The 25,967-nt window shown below is 44.9% G+C and overlaps 1 protein-coding gene across 3 annotated transcripts; it reads left to right on the forward strand.

Annotated features, from left to right (window-relative positions):
- Positions 1-473: 473 nt before the first annotated feature.
- Positions 474-25,897, forward strand: Tfap2b (transcription factor AP-2 beta). 3 transcript variants are annotated; one of them, XM_076557885.1, is made up of 8 exons: positions 474-741; positions 4,002-4,028; positions 5,247-5,705; positions 10,382-10,442; positions 17,821-18,040; positions 19,984-20,102; positions 22,280-22,421; positions 25,256-25,897. In XM_076557885.1, the coding sequence occupies exons 1-8, from the start codon at positions 661-663 to the stop codon at positions 25,551-25,553; spliced, it is 1,407 nt and encodes a 468-aa protein (XP_076414000.1). In that variant the 5' UTR covers positions 474-660; the 3' UTR covers positions 25,554-25,897. The 3 variants fall into 3 exon arrangements, with proteins under 3 accessions (XP_076414000.1, XP_042122043.1, XP_042122044.1); XM_042266110.2 differs by lacking the exon at positions 474-741 and adding an exon at positions 1,980-2,082; XM_042266109.2 differs by lacking the exon at positions 4,002-4,028 and having other exon boundaries at positions 475-741.
- The last annotated feature ends 70 nt before the right edge of the window (positions 25,898-25,967 follow it).

Genomic DNA, 25,967 nt, shown 5'->3' on the forward strand with positions numbered 1-25,967 from the left:
GTACAGCTATCAATATGGAAAAATAGCTCCTAAAATCACAGAATCTAGTTGTTTGTTTGTTTTATAAATACTCTCCTGAACATACAGAAATAGGAAATTTGTGTTTTAAATTCTCAATAATGGTCCCCCCTTTTAGAAACTCTGTAAAAAATTGAAGGCTGGTGTCCCCAGTTTCTCGTTATCAGTTGTTAAAAGACTCTAGTTACTAGCTTCAATGATTCACCATTTTCAAAATAGATTTTTTTTTTAGTGTATCTATTTATATTACTCGTTTTGAACAACTATGTTCCCTTTTAAATGCACGTTTAGTTTGTGGATTCTGTGACCCAGAGGTGTTTATGTAACTAAATGTGGGTATCTGCGCGTAAATTCGCGTTTATGATTTTTTATAATATATATGTGCGTGTGTGTGTGTGTGTGTGTGTGTGTGTGTGTGTGTGTGTGTAGTGTGTGTGCGCGCGCCTTGTATCTAAGTCCTGTGTGCAATAATGTTTTTCTGTCTGCTGAGGCTTACTTCCCCAGCCTATTGTTTGAGACAACAGATATAAGTTGCGATGGGAGAGGAGCGTCGGATTTGGTGTGTATCCCCCATTTCCAATTATAGATGGATCATTACAGACAGCGGAGTCCTGAGAAGTCAGACATCTGCTCCTCACATGAATGCACTCACCTCCTAGAGACCAGGCTGCCATCATGCTCTGGAAACTCGTGGAGAATGTCAAGTACGAAGACATCTATGAGGTGAGCGGACACCCCCAGATGCATTTTTGAGCTTTGTACATAGAAAAGTGGAGCTTCTTGGCACCCCAGTTGACATATTTTTAAGCTATTTGCTCGCAGATTTCCGTTCGGGTTTCTGAGGTTTCTTTAAGTTTTCTGAGTCTGGCTCTAGGAGACTTCGCTCTCCTGAAGGGGGGCTTTTAAGGTTGGAATCTGGCAACTTTTATTTAGGAACTATTTTTCTTTTCTTCTCTTTCTTTCTCTCCGGCTCTCTCCTCCCCCCTTGTAGGCTCTAATGGGAACGTGGCGGCACTGAATTTAGGTAGACAGTCAGAGAAAAACATTCTCTCCTCATTTTGAGTTCGGGAGAGAATCGGGTTTTCAAGCTTCACTTCGACTCGGGCTTTGGATTTTTATTTTTCATTTTTTTGTACTTTTAGTAAATTTTGTGAAATCGGTAACTAGCGGATCCAGGTGGAGGGCGAGAGAGAGGAAAGGAACAGTGTATGAACAGATAGAGTGCAGTATGGGGAGAGGGCGCGGCTTGTTATTTTTATTTTCTTGTGTTTTGCTTCTTTGCGGGTCAGTGGGTCCGAGCAGAGATGGCAGCCCCCAGCGTGTGGGCATTTTTAACGAAGTCTGCCCGCACTTCGTGCACCAGGTCAACAGTACCCAGGAGAGTGCGTCCCTCCCGGGCTTTGCCCTCCGCCTCCCGGGACTCCACCGGTCGCTTCCGGAGTCCGCGTCGAGCGAGGCTGTGGCCTGGCCGGGTGCCCCTGCAGCTCGCTGCCTGGCGAGGCGAGGAGTCCCGGGCCGGGGACGGATGCGGAAACCCGCACCACAGTCCGGGAGCTGGGGACACCCCCAGTTGAGCTCGTGAGGAAAGGAAGCAAGGCTCAAAAGGGACGTCGAGGGAGGGAAGATGGCTCTGAAGCTTCGTGGGGGGGAAAGCTTTCGAGATCGGAAAGAAAGCGAAAGGGAGTTAGCGAAGCGGGGAGGCAGAGGCGACCAGGAAAAGTTGGAGAGCAGAAGGCTGAGACGATGAGACCCGGGCCCCGGGCCCTGGGCTGGACCACCGGACGGAGGTGGGCATCTCAGGCTCGCGAACCGGCCGGGAAGAAACCGGAGCCCTGAGCCGGGAGCTCTGTGGGGACTAGGGGCGACCGCTCGGCGGTGGTTCGCCTGATCCAACGAAGGGGAGTCTGGAGGCTGTCGCCAGCTTCCCCCCCCTCACACACACACACACACCCGGCTGGCCCGGTCCGCCCGAGTGATCGCGACTCCTTAGGGCGCCTGGCAAGAGTTCCTCCAGCCAGTGCCCGGTGTGCCCCAGCCCCGCCGTTCCGAAGACCTCATTTGGAGGTAAATGAGAAAGTGAAGGAGAAAAGAAAGAGGAAAGGAAGTCCAGAAGAAGATGGGAGGAGGAAGGAGAGAGAGAGAGAGAGAGAGAGAGAGAGAGAGAGAGAGAGAGAGAGAGAGAGAGAGAGAGAGAGAGAGAGAGATTGTCTTCTTTCAGGTTCCGTCTTTTCTCTTTGTGGTTGTGTACTGACTGTACCGAGGGAACCGTGTCTGCCCCGCCTGGCGGGGTTTGTTGCGCTCCGGCCTCCCTTTCTTTTCCTAACAGGCGGGATTATGTTCAAGTCCGGGGCGTTAAACTAGCTTAAAGAACACATCACCCATAGGAAAACGCGACCCTGGCGGAGCTGGGCTGTGGTGGAAATAGCTCTGGGTATACATAGAGGGATTAAAGTAATCAGAGGGATGCTGGTTCTTTGCTTAGGAAAAATAAACGGCTAAATGGGAAAGGGGGGCGGGAGTGGGGAAGAGTAAAAGTGGGAAGGAAGAAGAGAGAGGGGAGGGAGAGAAGAGAGGAGAAGGGGGTGAGGGAGAGGGGGGGCGAGAGAAGGAGGGAAAGAGGGGGTAGGAGAGGGAGGAGAGGAGAGAAAGCTGAGCGGAGGGAGGGGAGAGCGAATTACTCCAGGCTGCCTAAATTTTCAGCTGAAAAGCCAGGAGAACCCGCACACAGCGCGGTGGAAGGAGCCTGCTTCAGTCTGGGCTACGGTTGAAGTTTAACAGAAGTTAAACTGGCAGTCAGGCCAGTTGAACGGGTTCCTGAAACATCCCAAAAGATTTTCTGTTGCCCCTGGCTTTGCCTGGAAAGGATACCTTTAGTGTACTTGAAGATCGAATGCATATATTTTAAATCTCGGTTAAAAAAAAAATTGCAGGCTGTAAGCACTGAAGAGGAAAAGGCTCTACTATGTTAAGAAAAAAAAAATCTCTCCTAGGTCCTAAAAGAAAGGAAGGAAGGAAGGAAGGAAGGAAGGAAGGAAGGAAGGAAGGAAGGAAGAAAGAAAGAAAGAAAGAAAGAAAGAAAGAAAGAAAGAAAGAAAGAAAGAAAGAAAGAAAGAAAGAAAGAAAGAAAGAAGGAAAGAAAGGGCTAGATCTTCTGCATTCAGAAAAAAGTCCGTGTAGCTCCCAGTAAACAAACAGGCCCACCCATTTCCTTTTCTCTCCCCTCCAGATGACCAGGCAGTGTCTTTCTAGTTTGGGTTTTAATATGCACACCAAGCACGCAGGGCAACCACCTCCTCCCCGTTGGGAAAGTCTCTCTCTACACACAAGAACACCTACAATCTCTGGGAGCCCCCACACTGCTCCCCCACACTGCCGAATCCAAAGGGCAGAGGCTGCCTTACGAGAGCGAGAGCGGGCGTCCCAGTTCAGTTAATTGAAGTTCTGCCTCTTTCCTGCTAAACTTTTCCCCCAGTCTGCCTCCGCCAGCCCCCTCGTCTGATTACATCTAGTAATTCTCCACTGAATGAACGTCATTTACAATAGTGGAGGAGCTCTGAGCTCGCCGCTGCTTCACGCTCCATTTGCCCTCCATTCTCCCTTTAAAGTGCTCGTGTAATATTAATAGTCATGAATATCAATTATTATGAGGCGGTGTAGGCAAGCGGAGGGAGGAAGGGGCGCCCGAGCAGTCTGAGCCCAGCTTCGGGTGGAAGAGGTCTGTATCTGGTCTGTATCTGGAGCCCCAAAGAACCCGGCGAAGGAAAGAGGCCAAAAAGACGGTGAGAGACAGATGAACAGTTCTGCCTGTCTGTGACAGGCACCTCCAATCTTCTTGGAGGGGGATTTTTTTTTTTTTTTTTGATGGCTTGTCCTGGAAACACCTCAAGCTCAGCTCTCGTGTCCAGCTTGCTTCTCTGCTGGACTTTTTGATTTTTGAAAATTCATTGTTTGATTTTGAGCAGTAACCAGGCTTTTTTTTCCAGATGTTAGTCCACACCTATTCATCCATGGTGAGTTCGGATTCCCGTTGTACCAGAAGTGCATGCCTTCTCCTCTCAGTGTCTCTCTGTCTCTGCATCTCTGTGTGTGTGTGTGTCTGTCTCTCTGTCTTCCTCTGAGTGCCTTTGGCTTGGTAATTTAGCACCATAATTGGACGAGGGCTGCAGCTGCTTCTCTCTGCATTGTGTGTTCCCTGTCTGAGCTCCCCGAGAGTCAGCTGGGAGGTGGGGGGGTGAGGCTGAACCGAAAAAAACTTTTGTCATCGCAGTTTGGAAATTAAGGTGGCTGTTTCTACAGAGAGGACCTGGGGGGACTTTACCCCCTCGCCATTTCCACAAAGGATGGGGAGAAAGTTAAAAGTGCCCATCACTTCCCCCCTTCTCCTTTCACTTGGCTTGCTTATACTCCGGAGAGGAGGGAAAAGAGATGTGGGGGCTATCTCTTCACCTCCCAACTTCAGTTCCTTCTTTTTAACACCCTGAGTCTAATAGCATGCGATATGGAAAGCAAGCTCAGAAAACTCCTGCAAACCACAACTCAATTTACCACGGGCTTAGGGTGTGATTGCAGAGGAGATCCGTTTCAATCAAACACTAAGTTATTTAATTCCTCTTGGGGAGGGAGGGGTGGCTGGAAGCTCAGATCAGGCAGAAGCCTCCCTGCTCTGGGAATCTCCTGCTTGTGTGAGCCCCGGGGCCAGCCAGCTACCTGCCAGTGAAGGCACCAGTGGGTTTTTCTTTTTCTCCCCCAACCAGAGCAGTGCTACAGCTATTAGCCAGGTTCACTTGGTGTACTTTGGATCTCTTGAAGAGTAGGGGCAAGAAACACTTCGAAGAGCAAACACTACCCTTGGGTCCTACATTCTTAAATCAAGGCTTTGAGCTATCTCTGTCCACAAAGTTCCTTCTTCGCCTCTCCCTTTTCTCCTGCTTTGCACTCTGGAAAGATGGCTCCTAGGCGGGGTAGTGGGTAAGCTTCCTATTTCTGTTGTATTTAGGTCCCCTGAAGCTTCCCGGGTGGGACTCTTGACATTTTACCATGTGGCCCTGAGTCAGCTTGGGGTCTAAGGTTTAGCCTCTTGCTTTTCTTATCCCGGGAAAGTTGTACAGAAGCCGAACTCCTCTCTCTCTCTCTCTCTCTCTCTCTCTCTCTCTCTCTCTCTCTCTCTCTCTCTCTCTCTCTCTCTCTCCTTCTCCTGCTTCTCCTCCTTCTCTCCTCTCTCCTCCCAGGACCGGCACGATGGCGTCCCAAGCCATAGCTCCAGACTCTCTCAGCTGGGCTCTGTGTCCCAAGGACCCTACTCGAGCGCCCCGCCGCTGTCCCACACACCATCATCGGACTTCCAGCCACCCTACTTCCCGCCCCCCTACCAGCCGCTACCCTACCACCAGAGTCAAGACCCCTACTCCCACGTCAACGACCCCTACTCCCTGAACCCTCTGCATCAGCCCCAGCAACACCCCTGGGGACAGCGGCAGCGCCAGGAAGTGGGTTCAGAAGCCGGCTCTCTCCTGCCCCAGCCCCGGGCGGCCTTGCCCCAGCTCTCGGGCCTCGACCCCCGAAGGGACTACCACTCTGTCCGCCGGCCGGACGTGCTGCTACATTCGGCACACCACGGCCTGGACGCCGGCATGGGCGACAGCCTCTCGTTGCACGGTCTTGGGCATCCCGGCATGGAAGATGTGCAGGTAATTCTAAACAAACAAAAATAATCATAAAAGGAGAATGCAGGGGAGGGGGTTAGAGAAGGCCTTGTCTTCTGGGGGTGGGGGGGTTGTCATTTTTCGAACCGAACCGACAGGACAGGACAAAAGCGTGTGTTTGAGTGCGTGGCTACAAGGTGGCAGTTTCTAGAGATCCATTTGTGAATGACAGGACGGCTGGAAATGAAATCTTGAAGGAGGAAATACGTTCGTGGTAGTTTACAGTCATTGCCATCAAGGCTAATGTTTTCATCTTGGCTCAGCTGCTGGACTTGTGCATTCTCTGTTGCTTTGTGTGAAGAAGTTGGCACCAGGATCACACCCTAGTGAGCCTGTCCCGGTGGCTTGGTAGGCGAAGTGCTGGCTGTCTCGAGCACAGAGCTCTAAGCAAGAAGGCACTGGGGCCCCTGAAGGCCCCAGGTGTTCTCTCCCGTTTGCAAAGCAGTGCTCAGAATGACAATGCACTCTGCAAGGGAGTCATTAACCGTGTTTGTTTAGGACTCCTTTGCTTTGGATTTCCAAAAGCTGCAGAGCCCTTTTCTCAAGCAAAATTCTAGAGTCGTCACCTGACAACGGGACCTTTGCTGGGGACGAACCCAGACAGTTGCGACTGGGTTCTGGAGTCCTTGAGGACAGACAGCATTTTTGGAAATCTCATCTGAAGGCCACTTAACTGGCTGTAAAGCAGTGTTCCCCAGCTTCCCCTTCAGTCCTCTCCTCGGACAGTTTTCACCCCTCCTCAGTGTTACTATCCCCTCTGAAGAGGCATCACGTGTGTATTTCTTAAAACAAAAGGTTCAGAACATACCCCCTATGCAAGCCAGTATCCCATCTGCAACCAACACAATAGAGGCAGGGTTGGATGAGAACACTTGGCTAAACTAAACAAAGAAACATCAAAGAAAAGATTCCTAAATACTGTCAGGCTGAGTCTGAACAGTTCTGCTTCATACATACCCTCCCCCAATTTAAGGAGTCTCCAAAAAAAGATAAATATTGTCGTAAGGCATTTAATTGACACTTGAATCTCATTGGCATCGTTGAATTTGTTATGCATCATTGTAGACTTATCTCTGAAGCAAAGAAAAAAGAAATGGGAAAGAGAAGGTAGTCAAGCCCTTCCTCTTCATTTTGCTGTGAATATGTATATATATATACACATACATATATACACACATATGTATATATATTTAAGAACAGTCAAAATGTGGTGACAGCATCAAATACCATCTCTGTGAAGTCCGTGATGGTTCGTTGTTTTAGAGAAAACTTGTTATTAAAAAGGAAGGACCCACCTGATCTGTGGCTGGATTCACCCACAGTACCACGAGTTATGGTTTTGTTGATTTTTACTGAGCTGTGCTTGTCTGGAGGTAATGCTCATTTCAGAATACCATACAAGAAAAGAAATATTGAGGTGTTTTTTTTAATGCATTGGAGTAATATGCAGCTGGGGGGAAAGTTTTTAAATTAACCTTTTTAAGTATGGTTCAAAGTGTTGGATAATGAAGGTAGATCAACCTCACACCCTCATTACCCTGGGGATGCTAATGTCACCCACTACTATACATCCCCATTACCTACCGTAACTGGGAGTGTGAACATCACCCGCTACTACTACCTCCACCCTGCAGGCCAAGAGACTCAGACAAAAAACTGAACCCTGGAATATCTCTCTAAAATAGGGAACAAATTTCTTTGGTTTTAGAATGTTTTCTCTAAGTCCAAACTTTAAGGGGTTTTGAGTATTTGGCAGACTGCAAAGGGAGAGGACAAATCAAGCCAGGGAAGTGCTTTGGGGAGAATAACATAAAACAACTGGATGGATTTAGAGTCTTTAAGTGAACCCTGTGGCAGCCTGAGCTGGTGCAGTTTGCTCAGAGACGCTGGAGGTAGAAAGTGCTCTCTGCTTCCCTCTCCTTCCTTCTGCAGATAGCCTGACAACCATGGAGAGGCCTGTAGGGCCTTCTCCAGCCTCCCTAAGTGTGAAGAGTATGGGGGAATACATCCTTGCCAGCCTCAGCAAGCTCGGTGGTGCTGGTCCAGTGTGGTCCTAGTGACAGGCCTCCTGAGGCTAGGGCAAGGCTGAGATGGCAAAGGGAAGGAATGAGAAGGTATGTGCTTTGGATCCAGAAATGTAGCTGATCAGCTCCCCTCCAAGGGTCCACTGGCAAGTTCCGGATCTAGAGTGCAGGGGTTAAAGTTATGGAGACTGCCCAGTCTCCAGACACCAAGCTACAGACTCAAGGGGGTAAACTGCACCCTTCTGGTCTCTAGAAGTGACATCAGAGGGGCTTTGCCTGGACCCCAAAGTCATTTATTCTATTCCAGGCCTCTGGTTTATGTGCATTCAGGACACTGGAAGCCAGGGACCAGACAGAGCCAGAGGGTGCTACATAGGCCCTATGTATGGGTCCAGAACTGGGGGAATTTCATGTGACCTAGAGGCACATTGACGAGGCCGCCGCCCTGTGAGAGAAAAGAAGGAGAGCTAATTAACCAAATGCTTCTAATATTTTTTAAATGAAACTATAAAACCCTGTCAATTTCTATTTCAATTTACTCACAGGGGCTATTAAACTAGCAGATCGCTGTCTGGGTTCCGGGTATGCTACATTTCACCCATTGGGGAGGGGGGGCAGTGTTTAAAAACTCAGGGGGGAAATGGCTACAGAAAAAGAGAGTGAGGGGACACCTAGTTGTGGGTTTGTTTAGTTGCCGGAGTAGGCATCTTGTTTTTCACAGCTTGGCTCTCTAACCTCCCATCACCTCTACCACCCATGAGTGTCAACATATAAAGCTTTTAAGTGAACCTTACACACACACACACACACACACACACACACACACACACACTACACTCAAACACACCCTTGTGTCTCAAAGCAACCCCTGGTATCACTTTTAACTAAAGAAGTCTAGTAATTATGAGTCTGAGTTGTTTTTCTGCGCTTCCGCATGCAGTCCTAATTAAATCTTTACGATCCTCCCTGTGACGATTAAGCGCCAGCATGCTGCGTGAATATCCTGTACAAAAACCCAGCAGGCGGCCGTAATTAGATAGAAAATCAGACAAGAGCCTTCTCATTAACTACCACAACTACCCCACGTCGCTGATGAGGCGTAGATACATATTTGCGTACGAACATGAGTGTGAGGTGTGGGGGCTCATGGGTCCAGGACCGTATGTGATGGGTTTTGCTCCCACACACACAGGCAAATATTTCTGTCCTGTCTGGACCCCTAGCCATTGCCAAAGGACACACAAGTTTAGAAAAGGGTGAAGTGACTGTGACCATGCCTGTGTGTGTGTCACAGGGTCCCCTGAAAACTTGTGGACAAGTTTCATGAAATATTTTTAAGACACTTCTTCACTATTAAGATGTGTATGGTGACAGAGAAAACTATTCAAATGGAGAAACACCCCACCCTCAGCCTTCTAAGAGCAGGAGAGTGTCTAGTAAAGATGGAAAGAAACGAATGAGCATACCTCCTGATGGTTAGAACATCTCATTTCTCAAGACACACTTGCTTGTTTATGATATTATTTTTCTCTTGTGATGGACATACACCCTGTTCAAAGATTCATCCTGAATGGGTAGGAAGTGCTAGGGAAACACATCAATCCCCAAACCTTCATTGTACACTTCTTTATAGAGTGGGTGACAAATTGGTCTAGACTTAAGTTCCAAAGGATCAAGGGAAGCAGTTGTAGGATTCAAAAAGAAAGTGGGTATTTTCTTTGGGAGTGGGGCAGGGGCAAGGGAATCTGCTTTTTGACACCCTGCAATGCACAGCTAGAAGGCCAGTTCCCATGCATGCATCCTGACAGCTAGGAACTCCTCCAACAACCATTCTCTTAGAAGTGCTGCCAGTTCTGAGTTGAAACTTCCCCCCTCTCTGGGATGAAACTGAAGGTGGATATTCCTTGTGATTACTAAGGTGATGACTGGGAGGATCCAGTCCTTTGTCTGTGTGTGCACCATTATCGGTGTGCCTGTATCTGTAGTTAACTGCCTTCCTAACAGGTGTGTACCTCAGCATGGCGGGAGGGGGTGTATGGACATTGCTTAGGTTACTGCAGGGACTGTCCCCTTACAGCAAGAAGCACATAGCTCACAGGAATGTGTGTGGACTGCAGTGGGTGTGAGGTCCTGGAGGCTTCTGTATTGCTGTTTGCATTCCACTTCAAATTGCTCAGACTTTAATTAAAATCCCATAATGTAAACTATTATGTATTTGTAAAAAATGACTCTGGGGTTAAATGCACTGGTATAGAAGGAAAAACCGAAATTGCTCTTAACTAATATTGGTGGAAAATTCTTTCAGCTGTTGCCAACTTTTCACAATTCATATGCGCAAGTAATATAAAAGTTTATATGCCTGTGTAATATCTGTGTTTCAGATAATAACAAAGCCAATACTGCATCCTAGATGTCTCTCATACGTTCTGTTTTCTTTTTCTTCTATTGGGAGAATTTGCCATTTCAGTGAATTTCATTTCTATGTCGATTTGGGGATAATAAGGATAATAATAAAACCTCCCTTTGTGAATTAATATAAATGGAAATAATAGAAAATCCCGTTTAGAATGACATGATTTATGTATGCAATTCTTTAATATCCAGTCAATTTGAATGGTGATGTTTTTATATTCACAGTCAGTTGAAGATGCCAATAACAGCGGCATGAACCTATTGGACCAGTCAGTCATTAAAAAAGGTATGGACTGTTTCTTCCAAAAGTAAGCAATGATTTCAATGTCCTTATGATTAGCTTTCACTTTGGGAGAATTCATTATTTTATATTACCAAAAAGTGTTTGTTGTAAATCAGTTCAATGGCTATCAGACTAAGTAAAAGGGCATGCTGGGAAAAAGGAAATGAGACCAAGGGAATGGAAACTCAGTCAGAAACCAGGACTGGGGAAACAGAGCTACACTGACTGACAATTGCCATTTTTCTCATAATACATAAGGTAGCCATTCCAAATGCATCTTATATGACTGAGCCATTATGGTGTGCAGAAACAGTTGGGAACCACTGGTTTCAAAAATGTGCTATTATTACTTTGTTGATATCTGGATTAGACGGTGTTAAAGTCTGTGTCATGGAGATAGCTTTTTCCCTCTTGTTTGTGGTTTGGTTCTTTTTTTTTTTTGGTGGTAGTAATTGTGGTACCAGTTCTCTGTGTCTTATGAGTTGTTTCTTTTTATTATTTTTTTTAATTGTGCCAAATGCTTTGCTAAATATGCTCACCCTGAGAGGCTGAGACAGACTACGCACGCATCTAAATCTTCCTGCATATGCGCTCATGATTTACTGTGACTGTGGAATCACCCCATACTGTTAAAGGGCATGTGATATTAACAAATGTTTGCAGTCTCTTGTACAGCTGTAAGCAAAATAATTAACTAATTAAACTAATTAAATGTAATTACAATAACTCATTTCAGGCGTATTGCAGCTGCTTAATTTTTTTTTCTCCTCTTCGCTGACAGTCACTGAGAGAATGTCTGGCGATTAGAGTAGCTGCTTCAAGGCCTGAATGTCACTCACATGCCACAAATTTAAAAGTGGGAATGTGTACACAGTGCAGTCTTTAATTATCACATGGATTGGTACTGGAAAACTCAGTTTTAACGACTATAGCCCTTTCTTATTGAGGTTGGAGGAAGATGGTCCTTCTGTTTGGAGTCAACAGTCCCCAGCTTCAGTCATTTGTGATTCACTTGAGCCACTTAACATTCACAAAAATAATTAAAGAAAAAGATAATTTAGAAAGCAATCCATCCAGCCTCAAATTGGGGCAGTAGTAGGCAGCTTGTGGAATAAGGATTCCAAAGGGCTCAAATGTATGCTGAATTCTCTCCTTTTAGAAATCCGATAGCTTTGTGAGGTAGACAGGGAAAACAGTAGCTGAATGATGCCTTTTGGTTACGGAATGATTTTTTAAATGGGTTTAAAAATGTTGCCTGGTATTTCTCACTCTCTTCTTTAGATAATACTCTCTTCCACTGGTATACTCAGGGTGTGTGCTCAGGCTGCCAGCCTGCCCTGCTGACTGCTCACTTTCACCGGTTCCTCTTGAGTCTTCTCTTTTGGTTAATTGCTGGTTGATTGGGGTGGGGTGAGGGAGGAGCTTTTCTGTTCCCTATTGTCATTGTTGTCTTATTTCCCCCCTCCCTTTTTGTGAAAAGCCTGAACAGCTTAGCTCAGGGTTCGGTATCCTAGCAACATCAATTGGCTGGCAGAGGGACATGCCCAGCAGATGACCAATCAGAAATGTTATTAATGGTCAGGCCAATAAAAATATTTGGAACTTAGCTTGCCTAGCAAAATGGGGTTCATGATTTTCTTAGATGTGGGAAGCATTGGTTGCAGTATTTGAATATGTTTGCCAGAGAAACATGAATATTTATGTATGAGGTTGTTTCCAGAGATAAAGGACAGTGTTGACTAAAGTTGCTTGTTGTGTTTTTCTGAGAAGGCCACATGTCCCCCCCCCCCCCCCCGAAAGCTTTTAAAAAACATGCACGATTTAAAACACCAAAATAACACCCTCCTCATGTTAATTGATTTGGGGTGAGTAGTATAAATATGAATGTTAGGTCAGTCCTATTATTTGATACTTGAAATGTTTGCTTTATTACATGAACAAGAGATCCTAATATCACATTTTTATCTTTTAAAAGCCACAGGCAAAAGATGAACAAATGTTTGATTTATTTTTCTAACTCACCAGGAACCACTTAAAATAAAGTTATGGGTTCATTAGCTCCTTCCCAGCCTCTCCTCTCCGATCTTTGCGTAGTCTCATCCCCATGAGGGATGCTTCTGTGAGATTAATTCTGTAGAGAGGTGAGAAAGTTTCCTGAACTGAATATTCTAAATTTCAGCAACTAGCAGGGGACTTGGTTGCTTAATTTGTTTTCTAATGGGCATTTAGACAGTTTTTAGAAAATTATACTTCATTAGGAAAAGGCCAGCAACTAGTCTACATCTACACGTCTCTGCTCCTACGTTTATGAAGTCTAACAACCTGGGCATAAAAGATGTATTTGTCTGTCTTTGTGTCTTTCTGTCCAGCTGTGTCATGGCCACTCCTAACATTTAACCCATCTAATTTTTCTTCCCTGTTGACATCACCCCATACATTATAGACTCCTTCTCTTGTTATGTTTGCTATGTGGGCTTAGCTGACATTTCTGAAGTAATTTAGTTAAGAGGAAATGAGTTGTTCCCAGTAGAGAGAGCGAACGAGCGGAGTGAAGGTAGCCAGCGTGATAAATGGCTCTTTCATTTGAAGATCTCCAGAGCTCGTTTACGGCTAATTTTCTGTATTGGCCCCCTTTGAGCTATTAATGCAGTCGGCAGGGACCGTGGCCCCTCTCTTCTTAGATGCCCCATTAGAGCTCCCATTAAGCTGCCTAGTCTCAACTCCATGGCAGGAGTTGGGGAGGGGGGAGTAATGAAAGGTGCTTTTTAAACTCTCCTAATCTAAACCGGCAGAGGGTGGTTAATACGATTTGAAGGGGGCTGGTCAATGAGCAATCAATAAAGTAATAATGAGAAGGATTCGGTACATTAACAGTCTAAAAATCCAACGAGACATTAAAAAATCATTCTTAACTCTCAGTTCCATTAAGATTAGGAATCTGGGTGGGGTGGGGGTCGGGGGAGTGCCCAGCTAACATAAATGATCATCTTCCTAGAGCCTAACTTAAAAGACTTACCTGGGTTTGAAGAAAGGGGGTTTGGAATCAGCGACCAGTATGCAGTCTATTTGACACATTACACAGCAGAAAATATGTCAGAATTTCTTGGAAAGGTTATTGAGGCTGGAGTCCAAGGTTCAAATGCTGTGACTGTGGGGCATTTTTGTTGGTCTTAGGGATATCCTGTTGGGTTAGTTTCAGTTCAACCTCCATTCTCTCCCATGTTTTCTCCGTTAGTTCTGGCCCCTTCCCCACACAAACACTTTGGTGTGGGTTTTCTTGGAGAGGAGGAATATGAAATTGCCAAATCTCAATTCTAGCAGGTCTCTTTGAGAGTCTTCCTTATTGCCTAGAGGGAATATCACAGGCACCAAGAATCTGAGCATGTCAGAGTCCCGTAAAGTTGTGTGTTTCCTCTCAAGAACTTTGCCTTTCCAGAGAGAGAGGGAGAGAGGGAGAGGGAGAGGGAGAGACAGAGACAGAGACAGACAGACAGAGACAGAGAGACAGAGTGAGAGACAGGGTGAAAGACAGAGAGACAGAGAGAGAGAGAGAGAAAGGAGGAGGGAGGGAGGAAGGAAAAGGGAGGGGAGGGAGAGGGGGAGGGAAGGAATGAGGGAGAGGGAGACAGAGACACACTTGAGGGAAAAAGAAAAAAGAAAGAGAGAGAGAAAGAGGCGAGAGAGGCAGAGAGAGAGAGAGAGAGAGAGAGAGAGAGAGAGAGAGAGAGAGAGAGAGAGAGAGAGAGAGAGAGAGACCAGGGATGGTCAGAAGCCATAGAATTTCAAAACTGGAAAGGTCAGATAGTCCTTTCCATTGCCCCAAGTGTGGGATTCTGCAAGAGCAGAGTCTGGAGAAGATAAATGACTTTCTCAAGGTCAGATGACACACTAAAAACATGATGAAACCCCATTCAAGTTTCAGGTTCTCAGATTCTGTCATTAAAGAATGCCAACATTGGATATTGGGAGATATATGTATATATATTTGTGTGTGTGTGTGTGTATGTGTGTACGTGTGCGTGTGTTTCTTATCATAATTCAGTGTACACATGTGTGTACACGCTGAACATATGGAATAAAATTTAGACAAGAAGTAGACCTAAAAGAATGCAAATTTGAGGGAGAGCTTCCCTAATGATGAGAAGTGATTTTACTCTTAGGATGGTAAATTTCTTAGTCACTTCCCAATGTAAAGCTCATAGTTGTTGGTTTTTTCCAGAGGGACTCATCCCTTTAATGTGTGAGGCAACTTCATTTCTTCCCCTCTTTCTAATATATGTCTTCTCAAATACAGTGTCTCCAATTTGTAATTTCACCCTGAAGTTGTTTTTAAAAGAGGAATAAAGTGCTAGCCCATTAATCTTTATGTAGTCTACCATTGAACAACATTTTCTCTAATTTTCCTTCCTTTTTCTTAAAACTTCACTCACTGCAAGGAAATACTAATCTATTTATGATTTTTCTTCTTTTCTGGACTAATTCATGGGAAAAGGAAGGAAGTGAGTGGTGTTTTGTGTGTGTGTGTGTGTGTGTGTGTGTGTGTGTGTGTGTGTGTGTTACATCTAGAAGTTGGTTTTACCATCCAACTAAGAACCGAAGAGTGGGGAAACCCACTTTTTAATATATGCATGGAAAATTGTAAACATGTAAAGAACCTAAAGCTTCACGCTGAGTCTTGCTATGCTCCATTTCCTTAGCATTTCCGCCTGTCGCTTTAAACCTATCTCAGACATCTCTGGGTTCCGTGAGCAGGAACAGTGTGCTCATAATTACTAACAAATCAACTGGGCCCTGTTGCTTTCTGGGTTTATTGATAAGCTAGAGGAAAGCAGAAGGGGAAAGATGAAGGGAATAAAATACAGGGTTAATCAGCTGAGCTAAGCAGGTGTGAAGGGTAAGGGGAAGGTGAGATGATCAAGAAGCTATCAGGAAGGAAAGCCAGGGAGAGAAATATGTAATGTCTGGTCTAGGGAAGTCCATGCTGAGAACCTGAGGATAGAATGTAAAAGCATGATTTTGATATAAATGGAAATATAATTGACAACACTTCTGTTCACCTTATGAGTTCTTTTTTTTTTTAGGGGGGAGGAGGTGACCTTCCTAAGATGGGAGTGTGGCATGTGAGCAGATGCATGAATTTGTATATGTATGTGCAGAGAGGTACAGTCTATGGGAAGGCATCATTTTCTTTAAAGGAAACAGCTCCTACCAGCTGAATCAGACAATCAACAATAGGACAGTGAAAGAACAGGGTGTAATGCCTTTCTGAAGGCATGGGTTTTCAAAAAACTTGGCATCTGGGAAACAGAAAACCAGGACAACTACTGTGTAAGAGATACTGGTTATTGGGCATAACAGTAACTGTCCGTTTACTGGGCTTGTTTTGCTGTTCAATGTTAAAGATAAGAATGCTGCCAAGTATCAAAGGTGAGACCTTTAACATAATTTATTGCTACAGTCTTCTTGTTAAAATTGCAAAGGGCTATCTACTTTTAGGGTAATTCCCTCCCAAACTGATATCATACCACCCCCATCAGTATACACTGTATATAATGACTTGAATATGAATCTGAAATATAGGTATCAGAAATGTTATGAAAATAGGAGATTAAAGAATATGTGGATACTGTGCACAAAAATCAAGTGGCAGGATGACTCCATCCCAATCATTCACTTACAAAGAGACTTATGAACTCAAAGGGCTACTCATGTCTGATGAAAACCTTTGAAATTTTGCTAATTTACTCTCAAATGGGAAGCAGTCCCTGGAGAAAATATGGGGGGTTGTTCAGAAGATCAAAATCCCCCTTGTCCCTTGTCCCTACCCTATGACAATGCAGAAATGCATCTCTGTTCCCTAACACAATTCCTCCAACTAGACCAGGTCTTGGGCATCAATAATAGGTCTTGAAATTCCAATATGTTTATCAAAAAGTGGTCAAAGGGAATGCTTTAATGTCTAAACCTATTCCCTTAAGGAAGCTCCTTTCACAAGGTTTTGGGAAACATCACATTAAATTAATAAACACCTAACTTTGGGAACTCTCTGAACGACCATGGTGTCTGAATGCTGAAATCTGTGGTGTAAAGAGTAAACTGAAAGAGAAACACTGCATTCTGTTCATCTGTCCTGTAGAAGAGAAGTTAGATATCTCTTCTCCTAAAATTCTGGACCTCATGTGGTAGGATGCATGTTTCTTTCCCTGCCAGATCCATAGGGTGACACATGGACGTTATTAGAAAGGTGGAGCAGGTTTCTTTTTTTTTTTTCCCTACACTAGATATATATTTCAGTGAATTTTCCATGGAAGAAATTAACATGAAAGAAATAGGAAGTCCAAAGGGCACTACTTCCAGGACAGTGTTCACTATTTCTCAATCCCCAGACTTCTACCTACCTCAGCCCCTTCCTGACATGCAGATGACACAGCAACACAATTAAACAGAAATACAGGCTGGAGAGGCTGAATGCACCAGGGTAGCAGTGGCAGCCAGCTGTCAGCTCTTATTAGCTTCTGCATAAAACATACCTTGAGTGTGGTTTGTTATCAATTACTTGCTGAAATGGAACAACTGGGGCAAGGCAAGACCGCCACCGCTCATATGAATTACAGTGATTGGTTGATTGATCAGGGCACCTGTTGTAAATCATAACTGTTCAGACAATCACGAGCCGGTGCTTTAATTTGTAAACAAAATTCTTGTCACTGCTGAATTGCTCTCACTGGAGATGGAGCATTTGGGTACATTTCTAAATGAATCTCACTGCTGTTTTTATGTCGGGGGTGGGGATAGGCTTTATCATAAGCAAAAAGTAGCACTTTTCCCTGACTCCTCACCTTTAGTGATGGCCACAGCTTTGGGTCCAGTCAGAGGGGAGGAATTTCTATGAAGATGATTGGCATCAACATTTTATCTCAGAGAACGGTGATATTAATCTTCACTCTCAAGTACCTAATAAGACAGTGTTATTTTGGGGAGGATGGAGGAGGAAACAGATTAGGAGTCTGCAAGGGGTCGGAGGTCACACTAGAATCAGGGGACCAAATAGGGTTTGCCTAGATTCACAGCGTGATCCATGATCCAGGGTCTAGGTTGAGTGTTTCCCTGATGTGTGTGGTGAGCAGGGCTATGGCAAGCAACACTCATATGTCCTCTCACTTGGGGTAAATTTCCGGAGGAATGGTGACGTTTGGGTCGGTTCACAGCGCTGGGAAGGCAATGCAGCTGGGAACCACTGGAGCAGCTGCCTCCCCCTACAATTTCCACTTGGTGGCTTCCCCGTGGCTTTCCCAGATGCCAGGTCCGATCAACCGTCAGTAGGGTTGAAGCTCGGTCACCTTTATGGCAACATTTTCCCCCTCTCTCCCTCTCTCTCTAGTTCCTGTCCCTCCCAAATCTGTGACTTCTCTAATGATGAATAAAGATGGCTTCTTGGGAGGAATGTCAGTCAACACCGGCGAGGTATTTTGCTCAGTCCCAGGCCGTTTATCTCTACTCAGTTCAACTTCAAAATACAAAGTGACTGTGGGAGAAGTTCAGAGACGGCTCTCGCCCCCTGAATGCCTCAATGCGTCTCTCCTTGGCGGCGTCCTCAGAAGGTAAAATAAAATAAAATAAAACAAACAACAATAAAAACTACACACACACACACACACACACACACACACACACACACACACACACACACACACACACACACAAACACACACGTACGATTCTATTAGTGGAGGAGGGTCCTGCGGAGAATGGGCAGAAAGTCTGGACGCAGTTGCCTAGCAACCTGGAGTCTAACTAAGCGCAGTTCTATGTGATGCCTCAGGAAGGCTGTCGAAGCTACTAGCGGGGTATATAGCACTCAAGAGCTAAGATCTCGAACCCAAGCCCCACCCATCCCAGACTTCATTGCGCATGCGCAACCTTCCTAGTTACTTCAGCGTTTGAAACCTTTCACTTTCTTGCCTGCACAAGGATCCCAGCTACATGAACTCATATCTGGGGCATTAGCCTCAGTTCAACCCAGAACCTCTCCTCCCCACCACACATGCTCATTTGAAACCGAAAAGGCAGTTTCCATCCTTCTTTCTACCCTCCATTTTACTAGTTTAAAAACACAGATGGAGAGTAGCTAAGTTGGTCTCATGATCAATGCACGAGTATGCTGTGCTTCCCGTTTTGAAAAAACCCTTTTCTACCTCAGTGACCTTCCTTCAATATTATCACATCTCACAACATCAATAGTACTTTGTAACTATTAGTAGTCATTTTCTGGGGCTATGTAGTTGATCTCCAACATTGCAAGCCACGGACAGACTCCTGGTAAAAGTGGAGAAAAATGGCTATTGTATTTTCTCTACAACAGTTCTTGCGGACATCTGGACCCTTGGCACTGTCCTTGCTAAATGACTTTGTATAAGACAAAACTTTCTGGAGTTAACCCATTTTAGATTTTCACTATCCCTTTCTTTCCCAAAAGTGGCTGGCTGAAAAGTACAGTAAGAGGGTTCATGCGTGATAAGCACTTTCTTTTTGTTTTACCCAGCCCTTAGAGGACCTGGGGAGCCTAGAGGGAAACAAAGGGTATTGGTGTGACCCACAGATGTTCTTAGTGTGAATCCTCTTTCACTGTTCTTGTTTAGTTTTCAAGTGAGTCTTTTGAGCTTCAGAGTCAGGATGTTGTTATTGTTACTATTATTACTATTACTACAACTATTATTATTATTATTGATTTTTGAAACAAGGTTTCTCTGTGTAGCCCTGGCAGTCCTGGAAATCACTTTGTAGACCAGGTTGGCCTGGAGCTCAGAGATCTGCCTGTCTCTGCCTCCCAAGTACTGGGATTAAATGTGTGCACCAGCTCACTCCAGCTTCCAGAGCAGGGGTGTTTTAATTCAATTCCTGAACATGAGTGTATAAAGTTCATGGACTGAGATAGTGAATACAAAGCGTTTATCATATTAAACACAGCAAATGGTAATACAAAAGCAGTAGTACCTGTTATCATGACATCATTGATTACAAATGTCAGGTGTTCTCTCCCCTTCTAAAACTTCTCCATTATGTAGTTATTTTTTGGTTTCTCCTTTAGAAACCTACTGTTTCTGGAAATTAGCCCTTTTCTTTTTCTCTTCTTCTTCTTTTTTTTTTTTTAAGCTTGCCTGGATTCTGCTCTCCTCACTGGCTCCATGGCAAGGAGTGAACCTGTGCATGTACATGAACATTATTACTTTTTCTGCACCCGCTACCCTACATTCTAATTATTCCCATCTGGTATTGTTCTCCCCCACCCCACCCCCAAACACCCACACACCCACACCCCCCACACACACGATTTTAAAAATAAGACTCACTTTTTATGCTCTGTATTGCAGAAATTAAGCAAACCTCAGCAAACTCTCAGCAAATAACTGAAAGGAAGGGGTGCTGGAGTGCTAACCTCAAGTTAAAACCTCTTCAAGCTCGGCTGGGCTCTCGATTGCTAAATCTAAACTTTGTTTCAGCAACACTCTGAGGTTAATCGGAATGTTAATTCTTGCAATTGCAGAGCCAAATCGAAAAATGGGGGGAGATCCTTGAGAGAAAGGCTAGAAAAAATCGGTTTGAATTTACCCGCGGGCAGGCGCAAAGCAGCAAATGTCACGTTACTCACCTCCCTGGTGGAAGGTAAGCAAGACTTGTGGCCATTTCCCGAAGTAGCTGAGCTTAACTGTCGGCTGGAGGCTGACATTTTACATGCTTCATGATTAACTGGAAATCATTGTGGTGGTTGTACCCTCATGAGTTGCATGTCAAGGGACTGCAGAAGAGAAGATCGGAGGTCTTTTTTACTTCGAGGGAGCTCGCAGTTGCAGGGGAGCCAAAACAAGGTATCTAAATGTTTCTAAGCTCCAAACAGGAGTCAGGTCCAATCTCCCAAGTCAGAGGAGGGGGCCGCTTCCCTGGCCACAGTGGCTGGAGCATCCTCTGCTTGACCTCCTGCCATATCTTCTGTGCAAGCTGCCAAAGGGTTGCTAAGGAAAAAGCATGTGGGGCTGGTGAGGTAAAAGCACTTGCTCCCACGCCTGACCACCTGACATCCACCCCCAGGTCCCACAGGATGGTAGGAGAGGTCTGTCCTGGTTTTCTTCCCACCTCTACACACATATCCCTCCAATAAATGTAATAAAATTCAAAAGACGTTAAAAAAACATGTAGTGTTCATGAGTCTTAACGGTTATTTTTGAAACTCATGACTGTCCCAGGGTTCTGACTCCGACCTCATAGGACTTAATGAATTATTGATACCTTAGTAAAGTCCAGTGATGCTTAAGAGAAAACTGTGGAGGGTGGGGGGTTATGAAAAAGTATGGAGAGGCAAGTTGAATCTTCAAGGCAGATTCATTGGTGGTGAATTAAATGGCCATAATTTTACTAAGAAACTTCTAATTTTGCTTGTCAGTTTGGGTTTTCAGTTGAAATCTATGGCCTGTGATAATTAAGATTATCTATGTGGTCTAGAAGAAGAGTGTCTGCAGTTGAATGTGTAGGGAGGGGTCAGGAGGAAACACAGCCAGGTGGTGCACCTGGAAGATGGTGGAGAACTTTCTCTGGAATCTTCCTGTATCCTGTTTTTGTTTGTTTCTCTTCCATATTTTAGTAGATGTGATAGTATGACTCTTGTAGGGAATTGGTTCTTGAAAGACAACATCTCGTGTTATCTAAATGATGGCCATAAAGATATCAAAGAGTTGCTGGTCCTGCATTTTATCATCTTTAAGGCAAAGTTTTTTTTTTTTTTTGGCTCAAACTCACCCACCTGAGGCCTTAAATCACCACATTTCCAAATCCCACTTGTTAGTGGTTGACTCTTCTTTGCCTGTGGACATTCCGTTCTGCTTTTAGGGAATCATTAATATCACAATCCTCATTTTCAAAACAGTCAAGGGAATCTTAGCATGAGACAGAGATTTTGGTAGAGAAGGGAAGAAACTGGAAAGCACACCAAAATGGCAATATTTGGTGGGCAGTTTTTTGGCATTATGAATCCTTGTAAGCACTATGCTTTAAGTTTTAATGATATTATGATATCATTAAAAGCAAGTCACATTCCCAAGTCAAAATAATGTATCTGTGAGATAATTCAACATCCTCCCCCCCACCCCGTTTGTGATCTTTCCTCAGCCCCCCAAGGCTGTGCTTTAAAAGGTAATAATGCTTTATTCAGAAGGATCTTCCTCCTAAGCTCAGGAATGCCTAGTGTGTCCTGGTGTCTGCAAGTTACAGATTTGTGCAGTAGAACATCTTTAAGTAGAATGATGACAGAAAGCTCTGAAAAAGAAAAACCTGAAAGCAGGAACAATTATTTCGCTGCCGAATAGAAATACTCTTTTCATATTCATGTTACATGTAGTTATCAATATTCAACAACATCTACACACGTGGATTTGTTTATGCATATTAGTTATAAATATGAGACTGTTTGCCTAATAGAATTATAGGAAGATGGTGCCACTTTTAAATTTTATTTCAAGCAGGTATAACTGGTACTTTAAATAGAAGAGAGGAGTCTGGCTAGCATATCCCACCAAATGTCTAGATTCACTTAGAAGGTGGCTCTTGAATCTATCGCCACTTTCTCCTTAAGCCAAAGTGAGTGTTTTACAGGACACCCTGCATCCCTTGGAAGGTGTCTGTGTCCCTTGTCTGTCTAGAACCTGGCTTAGGGTAGATGCTGGCTGAGAAAGGCTTGTCCTGTTCTCTTTAATTATAAAGTTCATCTTTTCTTTGGGTATCTGTCTGGTCCTTATCTGGCCTCAGGTGTCCCTTACCTGGGTGTTGATTCTCTGTTGCTCTGCTTACAGGGGAAGCTGTTCACTTAGCTCGGGATTTTGGGTATATTTGCGAAACAGAGTTTCCTGCTAAAGCTGTGTCCGAGTATTTGAACAGACAGCACACGGACCCCAGTGACCTGCATTCCAGAAAGAATATGCTGCTGGCCACCAAGTGAGTTCCCAAACACCCTGGGCCCTGATCGGGGACTTCCACCCGGAACCAACTCCACTTAGCAAACCGTGGAGCTGTGTCGCTTCTCTGGTGTGGGTTCCCAGTCCCTTGTCGAATGCAACAGCAGAGCAAGCCATGAAGCTAGCTGGCTCCTCAAGGCTGTGAGTGTGGTGATGACGTAGACTTGAGGGCTACTGTCCCAATTCCCTTCTCAGTTTACAGAGAGAACGCAGGCTTTTTAACAGTTTTTCTCTACAGTTCTGGGGTGTCAGGTAGATTTTCCCCCCACAACCCTCCCCAGCCCCCCCAGGTGACTATTTCTGTCTGGGCTTTGCAGTGGTCTCCCTTGCCATCAGGAGGACAGCCATGTGTGTTCGCTCAGGGTGTCGATATGTCACCCACGTGTGCCCATCTCTACCCACAGCTCTAATTACTCCATTTCCAACGTTGCTGTTTGTCATCTTCCACGGACTTGTAAAATTTACTACAACTCCAGAGGGGAAAACAGTAAATCTCCCGCTAAATTTAGGTCTAGAGCTCATTTGAACATTTACAGTGGGTTTTCTATTTATTTGATTTACTCCTGTCTTTGGCTTCAGGGTCATATTGTTGGTGTTTTATGACCAGCTCAGGCCTGCAGTGGGCGGCGCTGCGTGCATCAGCACGTTTCTCTCTCGCAGGCGCGGCCTAAACAGCGGCGCTCATTTATTTAGCGTTCCAGGACGCGGTTTGCTCCGCTGACAGCATAATTTAAAGAAATATATGGAAGGCTGAAAAATCATTTGCTCAAATTTGTCCAGATGTTTTTGAGACGTGATTGGAATTTGATTGCCCCTTTCCGCAGGGTCAAAAAATATTAATGTCCCAGAAGTTTAATTGCTTACAGAGCCTGGTTTGGGCTGTGTAGATTTTAAATGCTTGACTCTTAAAAACATTTGTTCTCTGCACTACAAAATTTCCTTTTTTGGCACTTTGGAAATGAGTACAAACTTAAGGAAAGCCTTTAATCATCTTTCCCAACGATCAAAACCTGGCATCCACCCTTGTTTTAGCAATATGATAGATTTTTGTTGGTGTCTTATACACTCTTACCCTCTTGCTCTGGGATCTGATAGTAAGGACCAGTTGTATTTTCTAAACGAAACAGGGAGCTTCAGGGAAAACAAAACAAAACAAAACCTAACTTGCCTAAAGCAGGAAAAAAAAAAAAAGAGATCCACAAAACCCCCTTGTTTCCTAAGAGGGTGATTTGACACCACCTGCCCCAAGGAAGCCTTAGGACTTTTAAGGCCACTGCTTTTTAGCCTAGGGTATCAGAATCACCTTGGGAGCTTTCCCACCGTGTTTGTGTCTGCACCAGATGGAACTGGAGGTGAGTCAGAGCCTGGGGTAGGCATGTGAACCTCCCTGAGGCCATTGGGTGAGCGTTGTCACTTAAGGTGGGGATGTATGGATGGATTATGAATGGAGACCTGAGAGGGCAGGCAGTCTCTCCCCCAGTGCTCTGCATCCACCGGCCTTGGGAATGCCAATCTTTCAGTTGCCGTCAGTGGGTGGAAAAGAGATTCCCTAGTAGGGTTATTACTAGCCCTGGGCAACGCAGCAGCACCCAGGGGAGGGGTGCCCTAAGGGTCTTTCAAACCCAGAAATCTGCCCTGTTTACCTGAGAGTTAGGCCAGGGGTTAGTTGCTCTCTCTCCTTTCAGCCATCTCTCACCCATCTTAGTCCAGTATGCTTCTCTTGACATCCCACAGAACCACAGGGTGGGTGAAGGCAGGTGGTCAGGAGAAACGTGCCAATCTGAGGAAGGCTGTGGCCTCTGGGATGCCATGCCTCAGCTTGCCAGCAGAGCCAAGCCATTTGACCTTCAGGGCTAAAACCCCTCCCGTTAATTTCCTATATTAAAAATTTCTCAAATAAGCTCAATCCATAGTTAGCCACACAGGATTCCTGAGGCTAGGAGATTTCTCTAAATTGTAGGTGCCTGGAGGAAATAAAACCTTCAGCAAATAAAATCTATCCTCCCCAGTGTTTTAACCATCTACCTTTAAGTTTTATTTAAACTATGCAGAAATCTTTTTATATTGACAACAATCCTGTTATACAAAGATTTTTAGTAGTTCACATTTGCAAAAGGGGGGGCCATTTTTTTTTTTTAAAGAAAGGAAAAGATATTTCTCTTCCAAAATGCTGCAGGTAAACGGGTTTTGCTTTGAATGGAATCAGCATTCTCTCCTAGAATAAACAGGTTTTTGCCCTGGGCCATGCAAGGCTCTAGCAATCTGCTTCTGTGCCAGGGACAGGCTTGTGGCTGAGGGGTTTAAATCTTTCAGGGTGTGTGTGTGTGTGTGTGTGTGTGTGTGTGTGTGTGTGTGTGTTGGGGAGACACACACACACACAAAGAGAGAGAGAGAGAGAGAGAGAGAGAGAGAGAGAGAGAGAGAGAGAGAGAGAGAGAGATGTTGGAAAGGTGAGAAGGGGAAATAATTAAAGAAAAATATGTGCCAGGTAACAGCTAAAAATTATTGGCTATTCAAAATCAAAAGCCAAAATGCCTAGTGAATGTCCTAAAGCATAATACAGGTGGTCAGGGAAGGAAGAGGGAAAGTGAAAGGCGTGAGGGGTGGAGGTGGTGCATTCCTCTCGCTAGGTCCCTTCCAGACCCAGCTAGTGGGTGAGGGAGCGCTCTAGGGGAAAGACACAGCAGAATCGCCCAAGTTAGCCTCGCTGTCCAGATACCCAACGCCTCTGGGCTTGTGTGTGTACGTCTGGGTTCCAAGGCGAGCGACCAGGACTCTGAGGGCGCTTTTCTCTTCCTCCCTCACCACCCACAGGCAACTTTGTAAAGAATTTACGGATCTGCTGGCGCAGGACCGGACCCCGATCGGCAACAGCCGGCCCAGCCCCATCCTGGAGCCCGGCATCCAAAGCTGCCTCACGCATTTCAGTCTCATCACGCACGGCTTCGGCGCCCCGGCCATTTGCGCTGCGCTCACGGCCCTGCAGAACTATCTCACCGAGGCGCTCAAAGGCATGGACAAGATGTTCTTGAACAACACCACTAACAGGCACACGTCTGGGGAAGGCCCAGGTAGTAAAACTGGCGACAAGGAGGAGAAACACAGGAAATGAAAAAAAAAATTAAAAGAGAAGGAAAATGTTTTAAATACAAAAGGAAAACAGAAAAAAAAATAATTTTAGCTTTAACATATTGGATTGGCTTTGGAAGAATTATATTAGGTAGAATACACATACAATCAAAATTAAAAAAAAAGAAAGCTAAATAACTTTAAAAAAAAAATAAACTGAGGCATACAACGGAGCAGCAAACCGGCTCTCGGTGTCTATTTCAAGATACACATGGAGACAACCGTCCGGATTTTCCACTTCGGTTCTTTCGAGCTTAGTAATACAGATAATAAAAGAAAACTATGAAACCCCCTTTTGGAAAATAAACATGAGACGAAACATGAGAACACGCTAACTTATTGGAAGAAAATTGGAGAAACGTTGGTGTCAATGCTTTGAGAGCTGGTTGACTGAGAC

Source organism: Peromyscus maniculatus, chromosome 21 (assembly GCF_049852395.1).
Source record: "Peromyscus maniculatus bairdii isolate BWxNUB_F1_BW_parent chromosome 21, HU_Pman_BW_mat_3.1, whole genome shotgun sequence".
NCBI classification, from domain to species: domain Eukaryota; kingdom Metazoa; phylum Chordata; class Mammalia; order Rodentia; family Cricetidae; genus Peromyscus; species Peromyscus maniculatus.

Coding starts and splice junctions, on each gene's coding strand:
- Tfap2b (XM_076557885.1), top strand. CDS start 661: ATGCACTCACCTCCTAGAGACCAGGCTGCCATCATGCTCTGGAAACTC. Junction 742..4,001: donor AGTACGAAGACATCTATGAG/GTGAGCGGACAC, acceptor TTTTTTTTCCAG/ATGTTAGTCCACACCTATTC. Junction 18,041..19,983: donor CTTGGCGGCGTCCTCAGAAG/GTAAAATAAAAT, acceptor TTGCAATTGCAG/AGCCAAATCGAAAAATGGGG.